We start from the raw sequence: 15,227 nt of genomic DNA, 5'->3' as shown, positions 1-15,227 counted from the left end.
CTCGCCATGTTGCCCAGGCTGGTCTTGAACTCCATGACTCAAGTGATCCTCCTGCCTTGGTCTCCCAAAGTCCTGCAATTACAGGCGTTCATGCCCGGCCACAGGTGCTATTTGTATCCCCATTTTATGGAGGAGGAGAATGAACTTAAGAAAGAATGAGAAATTTGCCCAAGGCTACAAAGCTGGTAGTTGGAAAGAGGCTGGGATTTAAACCTGCACCCGTAACCAGGATGTCCTGCTGCCTCTCATAAAAGCCCGCCCAGGTCCCACTCTCCTGAGTCAGACTGTCATCCCCACCCCTGCCCAGCCTGTACAAGAAGAGGGCTGCCTGTGAGAGGCATGGCCCAGGCCACTGGGGGTTCCCTTACCATTTGTCGGTGTTGTTGATGAGAGTGGAGACCTGCTCAAGGTATTCCTTGTCATAGACCACAATTGGCTCGGATTCGTTGATCTCCACGGGGTAGAAGATGGTGTTGAGAAAAGGTAACCAGTTGATGGCGGGTGCCAAGGTCTGCAAGGGAAAAGGACAATGTGACCCTGTGGGGCTGCTTCTCCTCATAGCCCAGGTCTCCAGGACGGGCTTCTACAGGAAGCAAAGGAAAGAGCTTGGGCTTGGCGCCATCTGACAGCGCACTGGGCAGAGAGTCAAGCAGAGCCTGGTGGACTTTTGTCAGAGATGCTGTAGGTAGAATTCTAAGGAGTCCAACGCCAAAATTTAACTCAAAATGGAACGAGGATGGAATGAGAAGATGCAGCAGCTACCGCTACCATTCAGCAAGCGTCTCCTGTGTGCCAGGAGCCGTGGCAAATGATTCATGCATACGATTCCAACCGGTCCTCGCGAGAGTCCAAGCAGTAGGCACTATTATCCCTGCTTCATGGATGAAGAGACTGAGCTTCAGACAGGCCTGAAACAGTTGAGCATGTAGAATCTGCAGCCAAACTGCCCAGGCTCATCTTCTAGCTCTCTTCCTTGCTAGCTGTGTAACCCTGGGGTAAGTTAATGAACCCTTCTGGGCCTCAGTATCTTGTCTGAAAAGTGGGGATCACCATAATAACAGAATCCACTTCACTGGGTCAATTGTGAGGACTGAACAAGCTTATGCTGTCTGTTCTATTCAACATGGGCTTCTGTAACATCAGTGAGCTTCTACATGATTGGTGAATTCAGGATGACAGCAGTATAACGTGTGAGCTGCAATGGTCTGAAGGTGATGTTTCTCAGGCATGGGATTGGGAAGAGTTGGACGCCAACCTTCAGCAAAAAATGAAAAGCCCTCAGCTCAGCTGATGCACACAGCAGGCTGGTCAGCTCTACCTTTTCTTTTTTTTTTTGAGACAGAGTCTTACTCTGTCGCCCAGGCTGGAGTGCAGTGGCACGATCTCGGCTCACTGCAAACTCCACCTCCCAGGTTCACGCCATTCTCCTGCCTCAGGCTCCTGAGTAGCTGGGACTACAGGTGCCCACCACCATGCCCGGCTAATTTTTTATATTTTTAGTAGAGATGGGGTTTCACCGTGTTAGCCAGGATGGTCTCAATCTCCTGACCTTGTGATCCGCCCATCTCAGCCTCCCAAAGTGCTGGGATTACAGGTGTGAGTCACTGTGCCCAGCCTACTTTTTTTTTTTTTTTGAGACGGAGTCTCTCTCTTTCGCCAGGTTGGAGTGCTGTGGTGCCATCTCGGCTCACTGTAACCTCTGCCTCCAGGGTTCAAGTGATTCTCCTGTTTCAGCTTCCTGAGTAGCTGGAATTACAAGAGGCACCCACCACCATGCCTGCTTAATTTTTGTATTTTTAGTAGAGACAGGGTTTTGCCATCTGGGCCAGGCTGGTCTTAAACTACTGACCTCAAGTGACCTGCCTGCCTTGGCCTCCCAAAGTGCTGGGATTACAGGCATGAGCCACCGCGCCCAGCCTGGTCCGCTCTATTTTAAGATGACTGAAAATCAGCCCTTGCACCTGGGGCTTCCTCTCCTCACAGAAGCTCCTTCCAGTCCTGTAACTCTCAGCCTCCAGCAGGTTGCACTTTCTCTGTGACCCTAAAGGCGCTTGCTCAGAGCTCCCTGTCTTTTTTTCTTCTTTTTTTTTTTGAGACGGAGTTTCACTCTGACACCCAGGCTGGAGTGCAGTGGCACAATCTCAGCTCACCACAACCTCTGCCTCCTGGGTTCAAATGATTCTCCCACCTCAGCTTCCTGAGTAGCTGGGATTACAGGCGCGTGCCACCATACCTGGCTAATTTTTGTATTTTTAGTAGAGACAGGGTTTCACCATGTTGGTCAGGCTGGTCTCAAACTCCTGACTTCATGAACCACCTGCGTTGGCCTCCCAAAATGCTGGGATTACCAGCACTTTGAGCCACTGTGCTAGGCCAGAGCTTCCCGTCTTATCTGCAGGGCCTTGGTGTCCACAGCTACCACTTCCCAGCTGGCACTTTACCCACAGCAGCCTCCAGCCACGCTGAGGTACTCCTTAAGGTTGCAATTATTGTTTTGTTAGGATTCTGGTTACAAAGTTGCACAACTTAAAAAAAAAAAAATTGTGGTACACTTTGGAAGGCCGAGGCCAGTGGATCACCTGAAGTCAGGAGTTCGAGACCAGCCTGGACAATATGGTAAAACCCTGTCTCTACCAAAACCACAAACATTAGCCAGCCGTGATGGTACATGCCTGTAGTTCCAGCTACTCGGGAGGCTGATGAGGCAGGAGAATCACTTGAACCCAGGAGGCAGAGGTTGCAGTGAGCCCAGATCACGCCACTGCATTCCAGCCTGGGCAACAGAGTGAGACTCTGTCTCAAAAAAAAAAAAAAAAATTGTGGTAAAACACATATAACATAAAATTCACCATTTTCACCATGTTTAAGAGCACAGTTCAAGGCCAGATGTATTGGTTCATGCCTGTAACCTCAGCACTTTGGGAGACTGAGGTGGGCAGATCGCTTGAGCCCAGGAGTTCAAGACCAGCATGGGCAACATGGTAAGACCCCATCTTTACAAAAAAAAAATTAAAAATCAGCTAGGCATGGGGGCCTGTGCCTGCAGTCAGTCCCAGGTGGGAGAATTGCTTGAGCCTGGGAGGTCGAGGCTGCAGTGAGCTGCAGTCACACCACTACATTTCAGCCTGGATGACAGAGTGAAACCCTGCCACAGAAAAAAAAAGAGCAAGTTCAGGGGCATTGAGTCCATTCACACTGCTGTGCTACCATCACCACCACTATTCAGCCACGGACTGTTTTTTTGTTTGTTTGTTTGTTTTGAGACAGAATCTTGCTCTGTCGCCCATGCTGGAGTGCAGTGGTGCAATCTCAGCTCACTGCAACCTCCGCCTCCCGGGTTGAAGCGATTCTCCTGTCCCAGCCTCCCAAGTAGCTGGGACTACAGGCACACGCCACCACCCTTGGCTAGTTTTTTTCTTTAATTTTATTTTTAGTAGAGATGGGGTTTCACCATATTGGTCAGGCTGGTCTCAAACTCCTGAACTCTGGTGATCCACCTGTCTGGGCCTCCCAAAGTGAGGGGATTACAGGCGTGAGCCACCACGTCTGGCCCCACAGATTTCACCTTGCAAACGTGAGACTCTACCCATTAGGCAATTAACTTCCCACTGGCTCCAACCCCCACCCCTGGAAACTACCATTCTACTTTCTGTCTCTATGAACTTGCCTACTCTAGGTGCCTCATAGAAGTAGAATCAGGCAGCATTTGTCCTTTTGTGATTGGCTTATTTCGCTTAGCACAATATCCTCAAGTAAAGTTGCCTAACTTTTGTTCTGCTCTTGTTCTATTTTCCCCACCTGTACTGCTATTTCTAGTGTATGATTTGACAGAACACAAGGAACTACATATACTGCTACAGCAAAAACGCCTGTACATGTCAATCACTTAGAAGGGTATGTCTGCCATTTGGCAAGCAATCCATCAATGTTGGCCATTACTATCTTTGCTCAGGGTCTCCCATGTATGTTCCCTGGCCTGTCCAATTCCAAATTCTCTTTTATTTTCTTGAAAAAGGACAAAATGCAAGGCAAAGGAGGTGAGAGAGGCTCCACATATGGCCTTCATGCGGAAAAATCAATCAGTAAAGTAAAATTGATCTGCAACTTAAGACTAGTCTATAGCACGTCGGTAAATACCGATGACACCCCCTGTGAGAGAGGTAGCCATAAACCCCCACTTAACAGATGCTGAATTTGCAGATGGGGTAAGGTGACTGTCCTGAGGTCACACAGTTAACTAGCCACTGTGGAGGTCTAAAACCCAGGTTCACTCATCTCTTTGGGTTTAAAAGGGCAACTTAGCTCCTGGGGAACAAGGACCTCAAAGGACAGGTGAATTTGTGAGGAAGGCAGGTCCTGAAGGCAGTGGTGTGCTGGTAACGCAGTTAATAACTGCACCGGGCACGGTGGCTCATGCCTGTAATCCCAGCACTTTGGGTGGCCGAGGCAGGAGAATCACCTGAGGCCAGGAGTTCAAGACCAGCCTGGCCAGCATGGTGAAACCCAGTCTCTACTAAAAATATTAAAAAATTAGCCACCAGGTGTGGGGGTGCACACCTGTAATCCCAGCTACTTGGGAGGCTGAGGCATGAGAATTACTTAAGCCTGGGAGGCAGAGGTTGCAGTGAGCCAACATCACTCTACTATACTCCAGCCTGGGCAACAGGGCGAAGCTCTGTCTCAAAACAAAAACAAAAACAAAACAGTTAACAACTGGCTCTCAGTTTCTGGGTAACTCTTGCCACCATGGCTGATGGTAAAATACCTGTGGAGCTGGGAAGAAAATACCTGTGGTGCAGTGGACTTGGGGGCCAGGGGTCCCGGTGCATCCCTGCCTGCCTGGCAGCTAGGTGAGCTGGGAAGAGCCCTGGGCTAAGAATGAACAGACCTGGATCAGCGTCCCCAGGAGGTACCAGCTCTGGGACCTCCAGCCTTTTTCCATTCTTTCTCTAAAATGCAGATAACAGCCTCCCCGCCCGGAGCTGCTGGATCTGTGCCTCTTGTACCTGCTTGCCCGATAACCTTGAGTTTCTTTCCTTCCTAACTTGTCCTGTCTGCCGTCCTCCTGGCAGGAGGCCCTTAGGCAGGTAACCTCTGAGGCTAATCTTTAACATTTCTATGACTACAAAAATTGGAGCTGTGCTTGTGAGATCTTCAAATAGGGCTCCACCATTAGAGCCACCTGGCTGCATGACCTGCTGGCAAAGTCCTTGGGAAAATAGACAAATTTACAAACTGTCGTGTTTACACAGTGAACGAGAGCTTCATAAACTGCAGACAACTGGAACTCTCTGATCAAGGTACAGATATAAGATGGTTAGAAATCCCTGTGTACTCCTCAACACAACCCTGGCCCTTTAGGGAACGCAGGTGTTCTGTGCAGGGAAGTTCCCATGACTGTGAGATAAGATGTGTTGACTACCAGGATTTTCGCATTTTCCATCCTGACAGCTTTAGTGAACTCCTGTCTTAAACACATGTGCCTAGCTCCATCTCCATGGAGATGGCTTTTTTAACCGACTAGGACATTCCACTTGTGACTCACACCCTCTGGGGCACACCAATGAGCTCCATTTTCCACACCTGCAGCCAAGGAGTACTGTGGGTCACAAACCAACCAAATCAAATAGGTTTGAAACTGGGAGAGAAGAATGCTTCTCAGCTTCATCTCAGCGGGAGAAACGGGTAGAAAATGCGGCTCAGGCCCAAACAGCCTTTGGCGTGAGGGTCCTAGAAAGGAAGGGGAAGGTCCTCAGGCCCCCAGAAGTAATGGAAGTGTCTGATTCACAGCTCTGAGTTCAGATTCTGCTGGGGGCTAGCCTGGAACCATTCTGTACCCCAGTAGGGCTAGCCTAGAACCACACTGTGAAGCCTGGCGTGCTTTACCCTAAGTTACCTGGAGTATGGGAAGAAAACCACATCTCCAGACACCATGGAACAAGACATTCTCTGTCCCAGAGTAGAATGAATCAAATTGATTTAGTGCTGAGGACCTGAGTGACATCGCTAATAACAAAGGAATAATAACAATAATAATGAATATAACACGTTATGCTTGTACTGGGCTATGCAAATGAGTTTACTGAATGAAATCTCATCCTTTGCCTCAACTTATTCTCCCACAACCCTGTGGCAGGCCAGGAAGAGATTCTTACTTAGAACACAGGCTTCAGGGGGCCAGGACTTCTTTATTTTCTATTTTATTTTTTTGAGACAGAGTCTCACTCTGTCACCCAGGCTAGAGTGCAGTGGTGTGATCCTGGCTCAATGCAACCTCCACCTTCTGGGTTCCGGGTTCAAGTGATGCTCCTGCCTCAACCTCTGAGTAGCTGGGACTACTGGCGCACACCGCCACACCTGGCTAGTTTTTGTATTTTTAGTAGAGACGAGGTTCTACCATATTAGTCAGGCTGGTCTTGAACTCCTGACCTCAGGTGATCCACCTGCCTCGGACTCCCAAAGTGCTGGGATTACAGGCCTGAGCCACCATGCCCAGCCAGGGCGTCTTTAAATGTCAGACCTAATTTTAAACATATGCATATATGCCCATTTTTTCTGGGAGATAGTCCATGGTTTTTTATCTGTTCTCAAAGGACTCTGTGACTTAAAGTTAAGAACCACAGGCCGGGTGCGGTGGCTCATGCCTGTAATCCCCATACTTTGGGAGGCCAAGGCAGGAGGATCATGAGGTCAGGAGTTCGAGACCAGCCTGATCAACATGGTGAAACCCTGTCTCTACTAAAAATACAAAAATTAGCCAGGCGTGGTGGTGCCTGCCTGTAATTCCAGCTACTTGGGAGGCTGAGACAGGAGAATGGCTTGAACCCGGGAGGCAGAGGTTGCAGTGAGCTGAGATCATGCCACTGCATTCCATCCTGGGCGACAGAGCGAGACTTTGTCTAAAAAAAAAAAAAACCACAGTCCCTTGTGAGGACAAGGGCTATGTCTCATTTGTGTTCTGGCACACAGCAGGGGCGAGTGGATGAGTGGATGAGCCAAGCCCATTTTACAAGGAAGGCAGCCAAACTCACATTAGAATTTAATCAGAAATATCTGTAAAAACATAAAGAGAGAAACCATATATTTCCTAAAGATCTTAATTGAACTTTGGGTACTTAGAACACAGAGGCTGTTTGGCCAGGTGTGGTGGTTTATGCCTGTACTCCCAGCACTTACAGCTCCAAGGGGCTTACAGTCCTCTGAATCGAAGCCCAGGGCTTGTATACTGCAAGCTGCTGTGTCTGCTAAACTCCCCCACCTTGGCAGCTGTGCAGCTGGGAGGGAAGAAAGGCCTTTCTTCCTTTGCTTGGAAGAAGGGAGCAGAAGCAATGGTGATAGGAAGCCTGGGGGGAACCTGGTGGTCATGCTGGGCTGATGTGTTCAGGGCTCCTGTGCCTTCTCCGCTATTCCTGGCACAGACAGTTGGCATCATGGCCACAGTAGGGGGCTGAGGCACTGGGGGGCCTCTCAGGCTGAGAATCAGGCTGGAACAGACCAAATTATAATGCACAAACAACATCACCCTCAGCCTCCTGGCCTCAGAGCAGGAAAATAATGCCAGATGGTATCTAACAGCAGCTGCTGATCTCCATCCCGGCCCATGCAGCACCACTCAGCCTCAGGCCAGTTTCTCTGGGAGCTGAAGGGCAGTCGGCACCAGCAGGAGGCCAGGCTCCCCGACCCTCATTGCAGGCCCTAGCGTGGCTTGCATCTCCGCCTGGGACACCCAGTGGCCTGGAAATGCTCACCCATCGTTAGACTCACCTTCCTTGACTTCCCACCCCTGGCTCCCAGGGCCCGCTGCTTTTGTCCAAAGCACTCAGCAATGAGACGGGGTTGTTTCTAGCTGGTATCCCCCACTAGCCTGGAAGCACATGAAGTGCAAGGTCCCAAGGAGGCCCCATATACACCTGTCAGATGGAGGAGGGAAAAGGGCAGGGACCTAGTGTTCTTCCTGAAAGTAGAAGGAACGGACAGGTCGAATGTGGCTGGTCAGAAGGTAAGGAAGGAGGGAGAAGACACTCTGCGGGAGGACCCCCCCCGCCCCCCGCCAGCAGAGAAACAAGACCTAGCCACGCATTCCTGGGTGATGTCAAGAAATGGGAAGATCAGTGGTGGCCACTCTGCTGATCCCTCTGCAATGCCAGCTGATGCTCTGGAAAGAAGGAACCAGCCTATTCCCTCCAGACCCTCAAGGACCAAGCAGCTGCCAGAGGGCAGCCTTTGGCAGAGGCTGAGCCCTTGGACATCGGGCTTCTCCAGTGGGCTTCTCCAATGGGTGACAGACAGCATCGCAGATCTAACGCCCTGTTGTACAGTGAGCCAATCTGAGTCATTTGGCTGGCTCTTCTGCCACTTAGGAGCCTCTGGACCTTGATCTGGCTCAGAAAAGGGAAGAGCAATAACGGAATTCACACCACACATTTAGTAAGTGCTCACTGTAACCAGGTTCGAGGCTCTTGGTGCTGGAGAGACTGGAAAGGTGCTGTCAATGTAAGCTAGTGTGGTCATGACCCTGAGTCTCCCAGTAAACACTATTAATTACAGAGAAGCAGCCTGGTGTCGGCCAGGTGCCTATTTTGGAGTCACTTACTAGCTGTGTGCCCTTCAGCAGGTAACTTGACCTCTCTGAGCATCAGTTTTTCCATCTGTGGACTGGGCATAACCACTATCCTTCCTTTGTCATGTAGTTTCAAGGACTAGATGAAATGAGTATAAAAGCTGCCAGCCCAGGGCCCTGACTGAAGCCTGGTGGCCATCCCAGCCTCCCTAGCAGCCAGTGCTCAAGTTACCTGCAGCTCGGCCGCCGTCACTTTGTGGTAGATGAGCTCCTCGTCTCGGCGCTTCTCCTGTGGGATGGTGATGTTGGCCAGTGCCGTCTCAAAGTCCAAGATCTGCTGCATCTGGGGCCGGATGGCCTCCTCATCCCCGCCGCCCAGCAGCTTCCCCAGCTGGACCATGTAGTTCAGATATCCGGTCAGCACCTGCAGGGCCCATATCCCAAACTGTCAGTGGCTGCCCCCCACTATCCACTGGACAAGGATTGGGGGGGCTTGGCCAACTGAGTTCGGCACAGGGAGCCAGGGGACTGCACAGTGCCCCCAAGACACTCGTGGGGCCAGGTGTGGTGGCTCACACCTGTAATCCCGGCACTTTGGGAGGCGGAGGTGGGTGCATCACCTGAGGTCAGGAGTTTGAGACCAACCTGGCCAACATGGCAAAACCCCATCTCTACTAAAAATACAAAAAAATTAGCTGGGCATAGTGGCGGGCGCCTATAATCCCAGCTACTCAGGAGGCTGAGGCAGGAGAATCGCTTGAACCCAGGAGGAGGAGATTGCAGTGAGCCCAGATCACGCCACAGCACTCCAGCCTGGGTGGCAGAAACTTCGTCTCAAAAAAAAAAAAGGAATAAAGACACCCGTGGGAGACACAGCATTGAGAATGATCTTGGGACAGTGTCTCTCCGCTTCTTCCCTACAGCCTCCAGGAGAAAGCCCAAAGTCTTGGCTCATCTCACAGGTCCCCAGCTGGGCTGGTCCCTGTCTTCCAGGGCTTGTCCTGGGGCTGTCTTTCCATTCTTAGAACGTACCTTTTCTGACCACCCTCCACCCGTGTTCCAGGATCTGAATTAGGTCCCCACGGGAGACTTTCTCAGCTCCCCTTTCCCTTAGTTAAATAATACCTGCCTCCCCGACCAAACCACAGGCCCCATGGGACGGAGGCTATGGTGGTCTTGTCTGCCGTCATCTCCCCACCATCAGGCACTCTGTGGGCGCTTGGTCAAGTACACACAGGCGGAAGAATGAAAGGACAGGTGAGTGAGTTCCAGGCGAGATCGCCCCAAGAGCACCACAAGAGGCAGGCCAGGGGGAGGGAGAGCCGTGGGCTTCGGAGCACGTGGATCCGGATGTGAATCTCGGGCTCATCATTTACTGGCTATGTGACCTTGAGCAGATCACTTAGCGTCTCTGAGCCTGATTCCCTCTTCTGTAAAAGGCCAGACAAAACTAACTCCTGTTGGACAGATGAGGCAAATGAAGCTCAGGATCCGCAGGGTTAACAGGAGGGTCACAGGTGATGTACAAAGGGCCAGGCGCCCACAATGCGGGCAGCTGTTATTGCTGCCTCTGCCTCTCTCTAGAACCGGGACAAATGATACCTGTTTCTCGCCCCTTGTGTCCACGATGCCTGAGTGACAGCCAGCCTAGGGGTGCTCCTCCCCTGCCAGGGTCTGCCTGTTTCACCCATCACGTCACTGACACCCCGGGCTCCCCTAGCTTCAAAGACCTGCACAGGTGTGAGTGTGGACACTGAGCAGGTAGGACCATCCTGGGAGGCGGGCTGGGGAGGGGAGAGGTACGCTTACCTTCTCGTTTTCAGTTTTGTTCAGGTAATAGTCTCTCGAGGGCAAGCCCAGGCCAGACTGGTCCACCTGACGAGAGAAGCAGGCATGAGAGGGAATTCGTGTTGCAATGCGTGTCTCCACTGCATGGCCTCCTGCCCTGAGAATGGCTGGTACATGGCAGCAGAGACCCAGCTCAGGCCCCTGCAGAAGCAGGACTGCTGGCTACAGTCACTGAGAAGCCCACTCAGGGATGGGATGACACATTCCTGCCTGTACACGTGGCCCCCCGCAGGGCTCCTGGGCTCCTCAGAAGGGCTGGACAGAGCCACCCTCCTTTTTTAAACACCTCCTCGCCTCAGCAAAGTGCCTCTACCTCCCCAACACTTTCCAAGTGGTTAAGGGTCACTTAAAAGCTGTGTGATCTTGGCCAAGTTACTGAACCTTTCTGATTCTCAGGTTCCTTATCAGGAAAATAAAGAAAATAAAACCTAACCTTCAGAGCTGGAATGGGGACTCAAGAAGACAGTGCTGGTCAAGTGCCTGCGGAGCAGGAGGGGAGGGTCAATTTCTGCTTGCTACTATTGGCGCCCATGGCCACATCTTGGCATACCTAGGACGGGTGTTACTGTGATCCATTTGATTTACAGGGTAACTGTAGCTGTGAGAGATTAAGGCACTTGCCCATGGTCACCCAGTGAGTGAACGGTAGAGCTGGGCTGGGAACTCAGCCTTTAGGATCCCCAGCCTGGGTTTCTCACTTCTGCATCAGAGGTTGGGGCAGACCAGTGTTGGAGCTCCCCTGGGCAGGCTGACCCTCTGTCTGGGGCATGCTCTGACAGGGAGAGATGGATTCAAAACCATTCCAAGAAGAGTCACAAAGAGCAGACGCTAAGGAGGGGGAAACCAGGATGTGTATTCAGCTGTGTCCAGGAGTTGACAATCGCCCTTGGGGTCCACGGAAACTCATCAGCACCCGAAGGTTCACCTCTGCGCAGTGCCCATCTACGCAAAGCCAGCAGCCTGCAAAGATCTCACCAATGGGGCCGGGCGCGGTGGCTCACGCCTGGAATTCCAGCACTTTGGGAGGCCGAGGCGGGTGGATCATGAGGTCAGGAGATGGAGACCATCCTGGCTAACATAGTGAAACCCCATCTCTACTAAAAAATACAAAAAAAATTAGCCGGGCATGGTGGCGGGCGCCTGTAGTCCCAGCTACCCAGCTACTCAGAGGCTGAGGCAGGAGAATAGCATGAACCCAGGAGGCGGACCTTGCAGTGAGCAGAGATCGCGCTACTGCACTCCAGCCTGGGCAACAGAGCGAGACTCCATCTCAAAAAAAAAAAAAAAAGATCTCACCAATGGCAATGGGGCCTCTGGAAATAACCCAGGCTCAGAAACTAGAAGACTGCCGTCCCACCCAGGGCAAGTCTCTCTCCTACGCCAGGGCCTGCTAAACTCAAAACAGGAAGAGGTCGTGCTCACACCCCCGACCGCCGTGTTTCAAGCTAGCTCACCTGGATCACGTTGCTGTTGGAGTTCTTGGAATCGGCACTGACGTAGACAGAGAAGAAGGGTGAGGTGCGGTAGTGGGCAGTGACCACCTGCAGGGTGTCCTGGAAGTTGTCCTTGGCCCAGGGACCTGTGATGTTCCAGCCCCCGAGCTGTGGGGAGGGAGAGCAGGCAGGGAGGTGATGAGGTGGCAGGGAGACCCAGATATGAATTCTGGTTCTGCAGCTGACTTGCTCTGTGGCCCTGCAGCAGTCACCTGACCTTTCTGAGTCTCAAGAGCAAAGGAAAGGATTGGTCTTCACTGGGGGTTTCCCACCCATGGGCTGGAGACCCACGGACGGAGCAAAGGCTTATCCTAGACAAGCCAGGCATGAATCCAGCCATTCCCTAGGTGGCTGGGATGAGAATGGGAAAGAGACTTTTCCTGGTTCACAGTTTATATTTTGGATAATGAATTGTGTGAATGTGATTATATCAAAACATGAATTCAGCTGTGCCTCTGGGGGGGGAAAAAGGCTCCACATGTTTAAGAAGGTTGGTAAACTATGGTCTACTTTAGTCTCAAAGTTGGGGTTTAAAAAAAATTTTTTTGAGATGGAGTCTCACTCTTGTTTCCCAGGCTGGAGTGCAGTGGGGCCATCACAGCTCATTGCAGCCTCCACCTCCTGGGCTCAGGTGATCCTCTCACCTCAGCCTCCCAAGTAGCTATGACTACAGGTGTGTATCACCACACCTGGCTAATTCTTAAATTTTTTTGGAGAGATAGGGTCTTGCTATGTTGCCCAGGCTGGTCTTAAACGCCTGGCTTCAAGTGATCCTCCCACCTTAGCCTCCCGAGAAAGTTGGGATTTTAAAAAAATCTCCCTGGTCTTCCCTGGTTTGGCACATGGGACCTGTCCAGAAAGGAGGGGACTAGCACAGTCCCCAGCGTGTGCAGCCACCAACCCTGCTGCAATGCTTTCCTGGAGCCAAGCTAAGAGGCGAGGCGGTCCAGGGAACACGAGGCAGGCAGAAAACATCCACGGACACCTTCTGTCTGCACTGGGGAGTCTCGGAGTCTGGGAGGTGCCCAAGAAAGCAGGAAAGATGTCTTCCCCTGCTCAGGAGTAAGCAGGTGTAGGAGAGTGGCCTGGGTCCCTGCTCACAGGGAGGGCTCTGGTTCTGGGCCCAGACTCTCTGTGGGTCTTTCCGGAACAGGCACACACCCCTCCACACACACAAACATAACCCCTGAGGAAAAAGCAGCAGCAACGTGGAGGAATATTTTCCCTTTAAACGTGGCTCCTGTCCCACACACAGATGCACAGAGAGACACACAGACAGATGACAGACATCCACAACAGATGCTGACACACACCCTCACACAGACACATGCACAGGCATCCCACCCACGCAGCTACGCAATGTGCTCACACTCACATGCGCTCTCACACACTTGCGCTCTCTCTCTCTGTCTTTCTCTCGGTGCTACCGGCTGGAGGTATGAGGTGGGCCAGTGGTACCAGAGGACTGGAGTGGAAGCCAGGGGGTGGGTAGGCGGCATGGGCCGGGGCTGGGGAGGGAGAGCCTGAGGGACTCACCCTCTCAATCAACTCCATTAGAGGTTTGGCCCTGAGCTCCTCGATCCTGGTCTCGTTCATGCACGCACGGTAGTACACTTGCGCCTTTCTCTCTGCCTCGCTCACGCTGGCCGTGGAGTTTTCTGGAACAACACACAGTGGAGTTTGCAATGTGGCCCCACTTGCCCACTGGGTGGCTTTAGCGCAGTCCCTCTTTTCAGAGCCTTGGTGTTCTCAGCTGCAAAGGAGCTCTGACATCCGCCTGTCGGGGTGGTGGTGATGAATGCCGTCACCACGGGTACGTGAGGGCCCCTGGGCAGAGCCTGGCAAGCTGGAGGCGCTCCTGAAATTTTGCTGACCGTAAAGAAGAGTCTACCGTGTTTCTCTCCCTCTGCCGGTTGGGTTCACAGATGTGTCCCCGCGTTGACCGCACATGCCCACCAGCAGGACAGCGTGCTTCCCCTGCGGATAATGTGTGGTACGAACACCCCTGCCTGGTGCATGGGACAGAGGCCAGTCCTGGTGTTCAGATACCAGATGACTTTTCTTGTGATAAAGACTGAAGTTGGATGGAAACTCAAAAGGCTCATTCATTTTGAATTTACTTTTTGCTTCCTCCTTGGAGGGGCTGGGCACGTTCACCAGGCTTATAGCCAACTCCTGGGGCCGTTTTCCACCACCCTTGCCAACTCCAGCAAGCAGCATCTCCCTTCTGCAGTGGCTTCTCAGACCTTACCCCGGACACCCCGGAGATTCCGTTCCCTTCTCCCTCACCTCAGTGCCCCGGTCCAGATACCACCTGCTGAAGTCAATGCTCTGGTGGGTGCACCTGGTGAAGATGACCGCTTCCTGCTGCTCAAGTCCACCAGAGACCCACTAAATACTGGGGCTCTGTGCCCGAGCCTTCCTCTCAGAGCCCTGCTCCAGACTAGGCTGGATTCTCCAACCCCCTCAATTCCATCTGTCCCTCTTGCCTCCTCTGGGACACTCATTGCTCGCTCATTTCATTTTCATTTCTCTCTGACCCTGAAGCCCCTTCCTTTGCCTCCTTCAAAGATCCCTCAAAGCCCAGCTCCTTCACAAAGACTTTCCTGGCAGAACTGTATCCCTCCACCCGCTGCCCAGATACTAGATGCTTACTCTATGCTAGACCCTGGGAAAGCTGAGAGACACAAGAGAAACCATCCCTGTCCCCAGAGAGCTTCTGCATGGCACCCTGTTAAAATCCTACTCAACCTCAAGGCCTCCACGGGGACATCTTTTCAATGAGGCCTCTCCTAAGATGTTCATTCCCAGAGGCCCTCACCGCTCTGCGTACCTGTGTCCACCATTGGACCGTGAGCTCCCTGGGGCAGAAAGCAGGTCTTATTTATGCCTGTAAAATTGAGAGCCCAGCCCTGTGCCTGGCACCCAGCAGAAACTCAAAGAAATGACCACAAGACACAACAGTGCTGTGAACGACGCACATGGCTATGGAACACAGAGGAAAGCCACTCCCTTCGGAGGGGTGGGGAGAAGGGGGTCTCCAGAGGGCGTTCCATTTGAGCTGGTTCTGAAAGTTGAAGTGGTTCACCAGGTGGAAGGGAGGGGAGGGGGCACTGGGTTGCACGGAGCAGGACAGGGCAGTGTGAGGACAAGCAGGGATGCCTAAAAGGGCAGGCGGGCTGCTTGGAGAAAAGAAAGCTGTCTGACGTAGCCACTTGGAGCAAAGGACATGAGTCACTTCCTGGCCAGTCTTTCATCAGCTTTCCCAGCCTCACCCCGAGAGCTCCCTGCCCCCCGATTCCCACCATAAATAGCACCATGGCTTT

At 52.2% G+C, this 15,227-nt stretch overlaps 1 protein-coding gene across 4 annotated transcripts in view; it reads right to left on the bottom strand.

Annotated features, from left to right (window-relative positions):
- ECE1 (endothelin converting enzyme 1) overlaps positions 1 to 15,227 on the bottom strand; it is a 130,630-nt gene that overhangs the window by 30,562 nt on the left and 84,841 nt on the right. For all 4 annotated transcript variants that reach the window (XM_023219736.3, XM_023219735.3, XM_023219734.3 and 1 more), the window contains exons 5-9: positions 13,438 to 13,559; positions 11,863 to 12,009; positions 10,370 to 10,435; positions 8,793 to 8,984; positions 369 to 511 (exon numbers count right to left, since the gene is read on the bottom strand). In XM_023219736.3, the coding sequence (XP_023075504.1) occupies positions 369 to 511; positions 8,793 to 8,984; positions 10,370 to 10,435; positions 11,863 to 12,009; positions 13,438 to 13,559 (670 nt within the window). The remainder of the gene's footprint in view (positions 1 to 368; positions 512 to 8,792; positions 8,985 to 10,369; positions 10,436 to 11,862; positions 12,010 to 13,437; positions 13,560 to 15,227) is intronic.

The sequence above is a fragment of the Piliocolobus tephrosceles genome, chromosome 1, assembly GCF_002776525.5.
Source record: "Piliocolobus tephrosceles isolate RC106 chromosome 1, ASM277652v3, whole genome shotgun sequence".
Taxonomy (NCBI): Eukaryota; Metazoa; Chordata; class Mammalia; order Primates; family Cercopithecidae; genus Piliocolobus; species Piliocolobus tephrosceles.
This window is presented reverse-complemented; position numbering and strand designations above follow the sequence as displayed.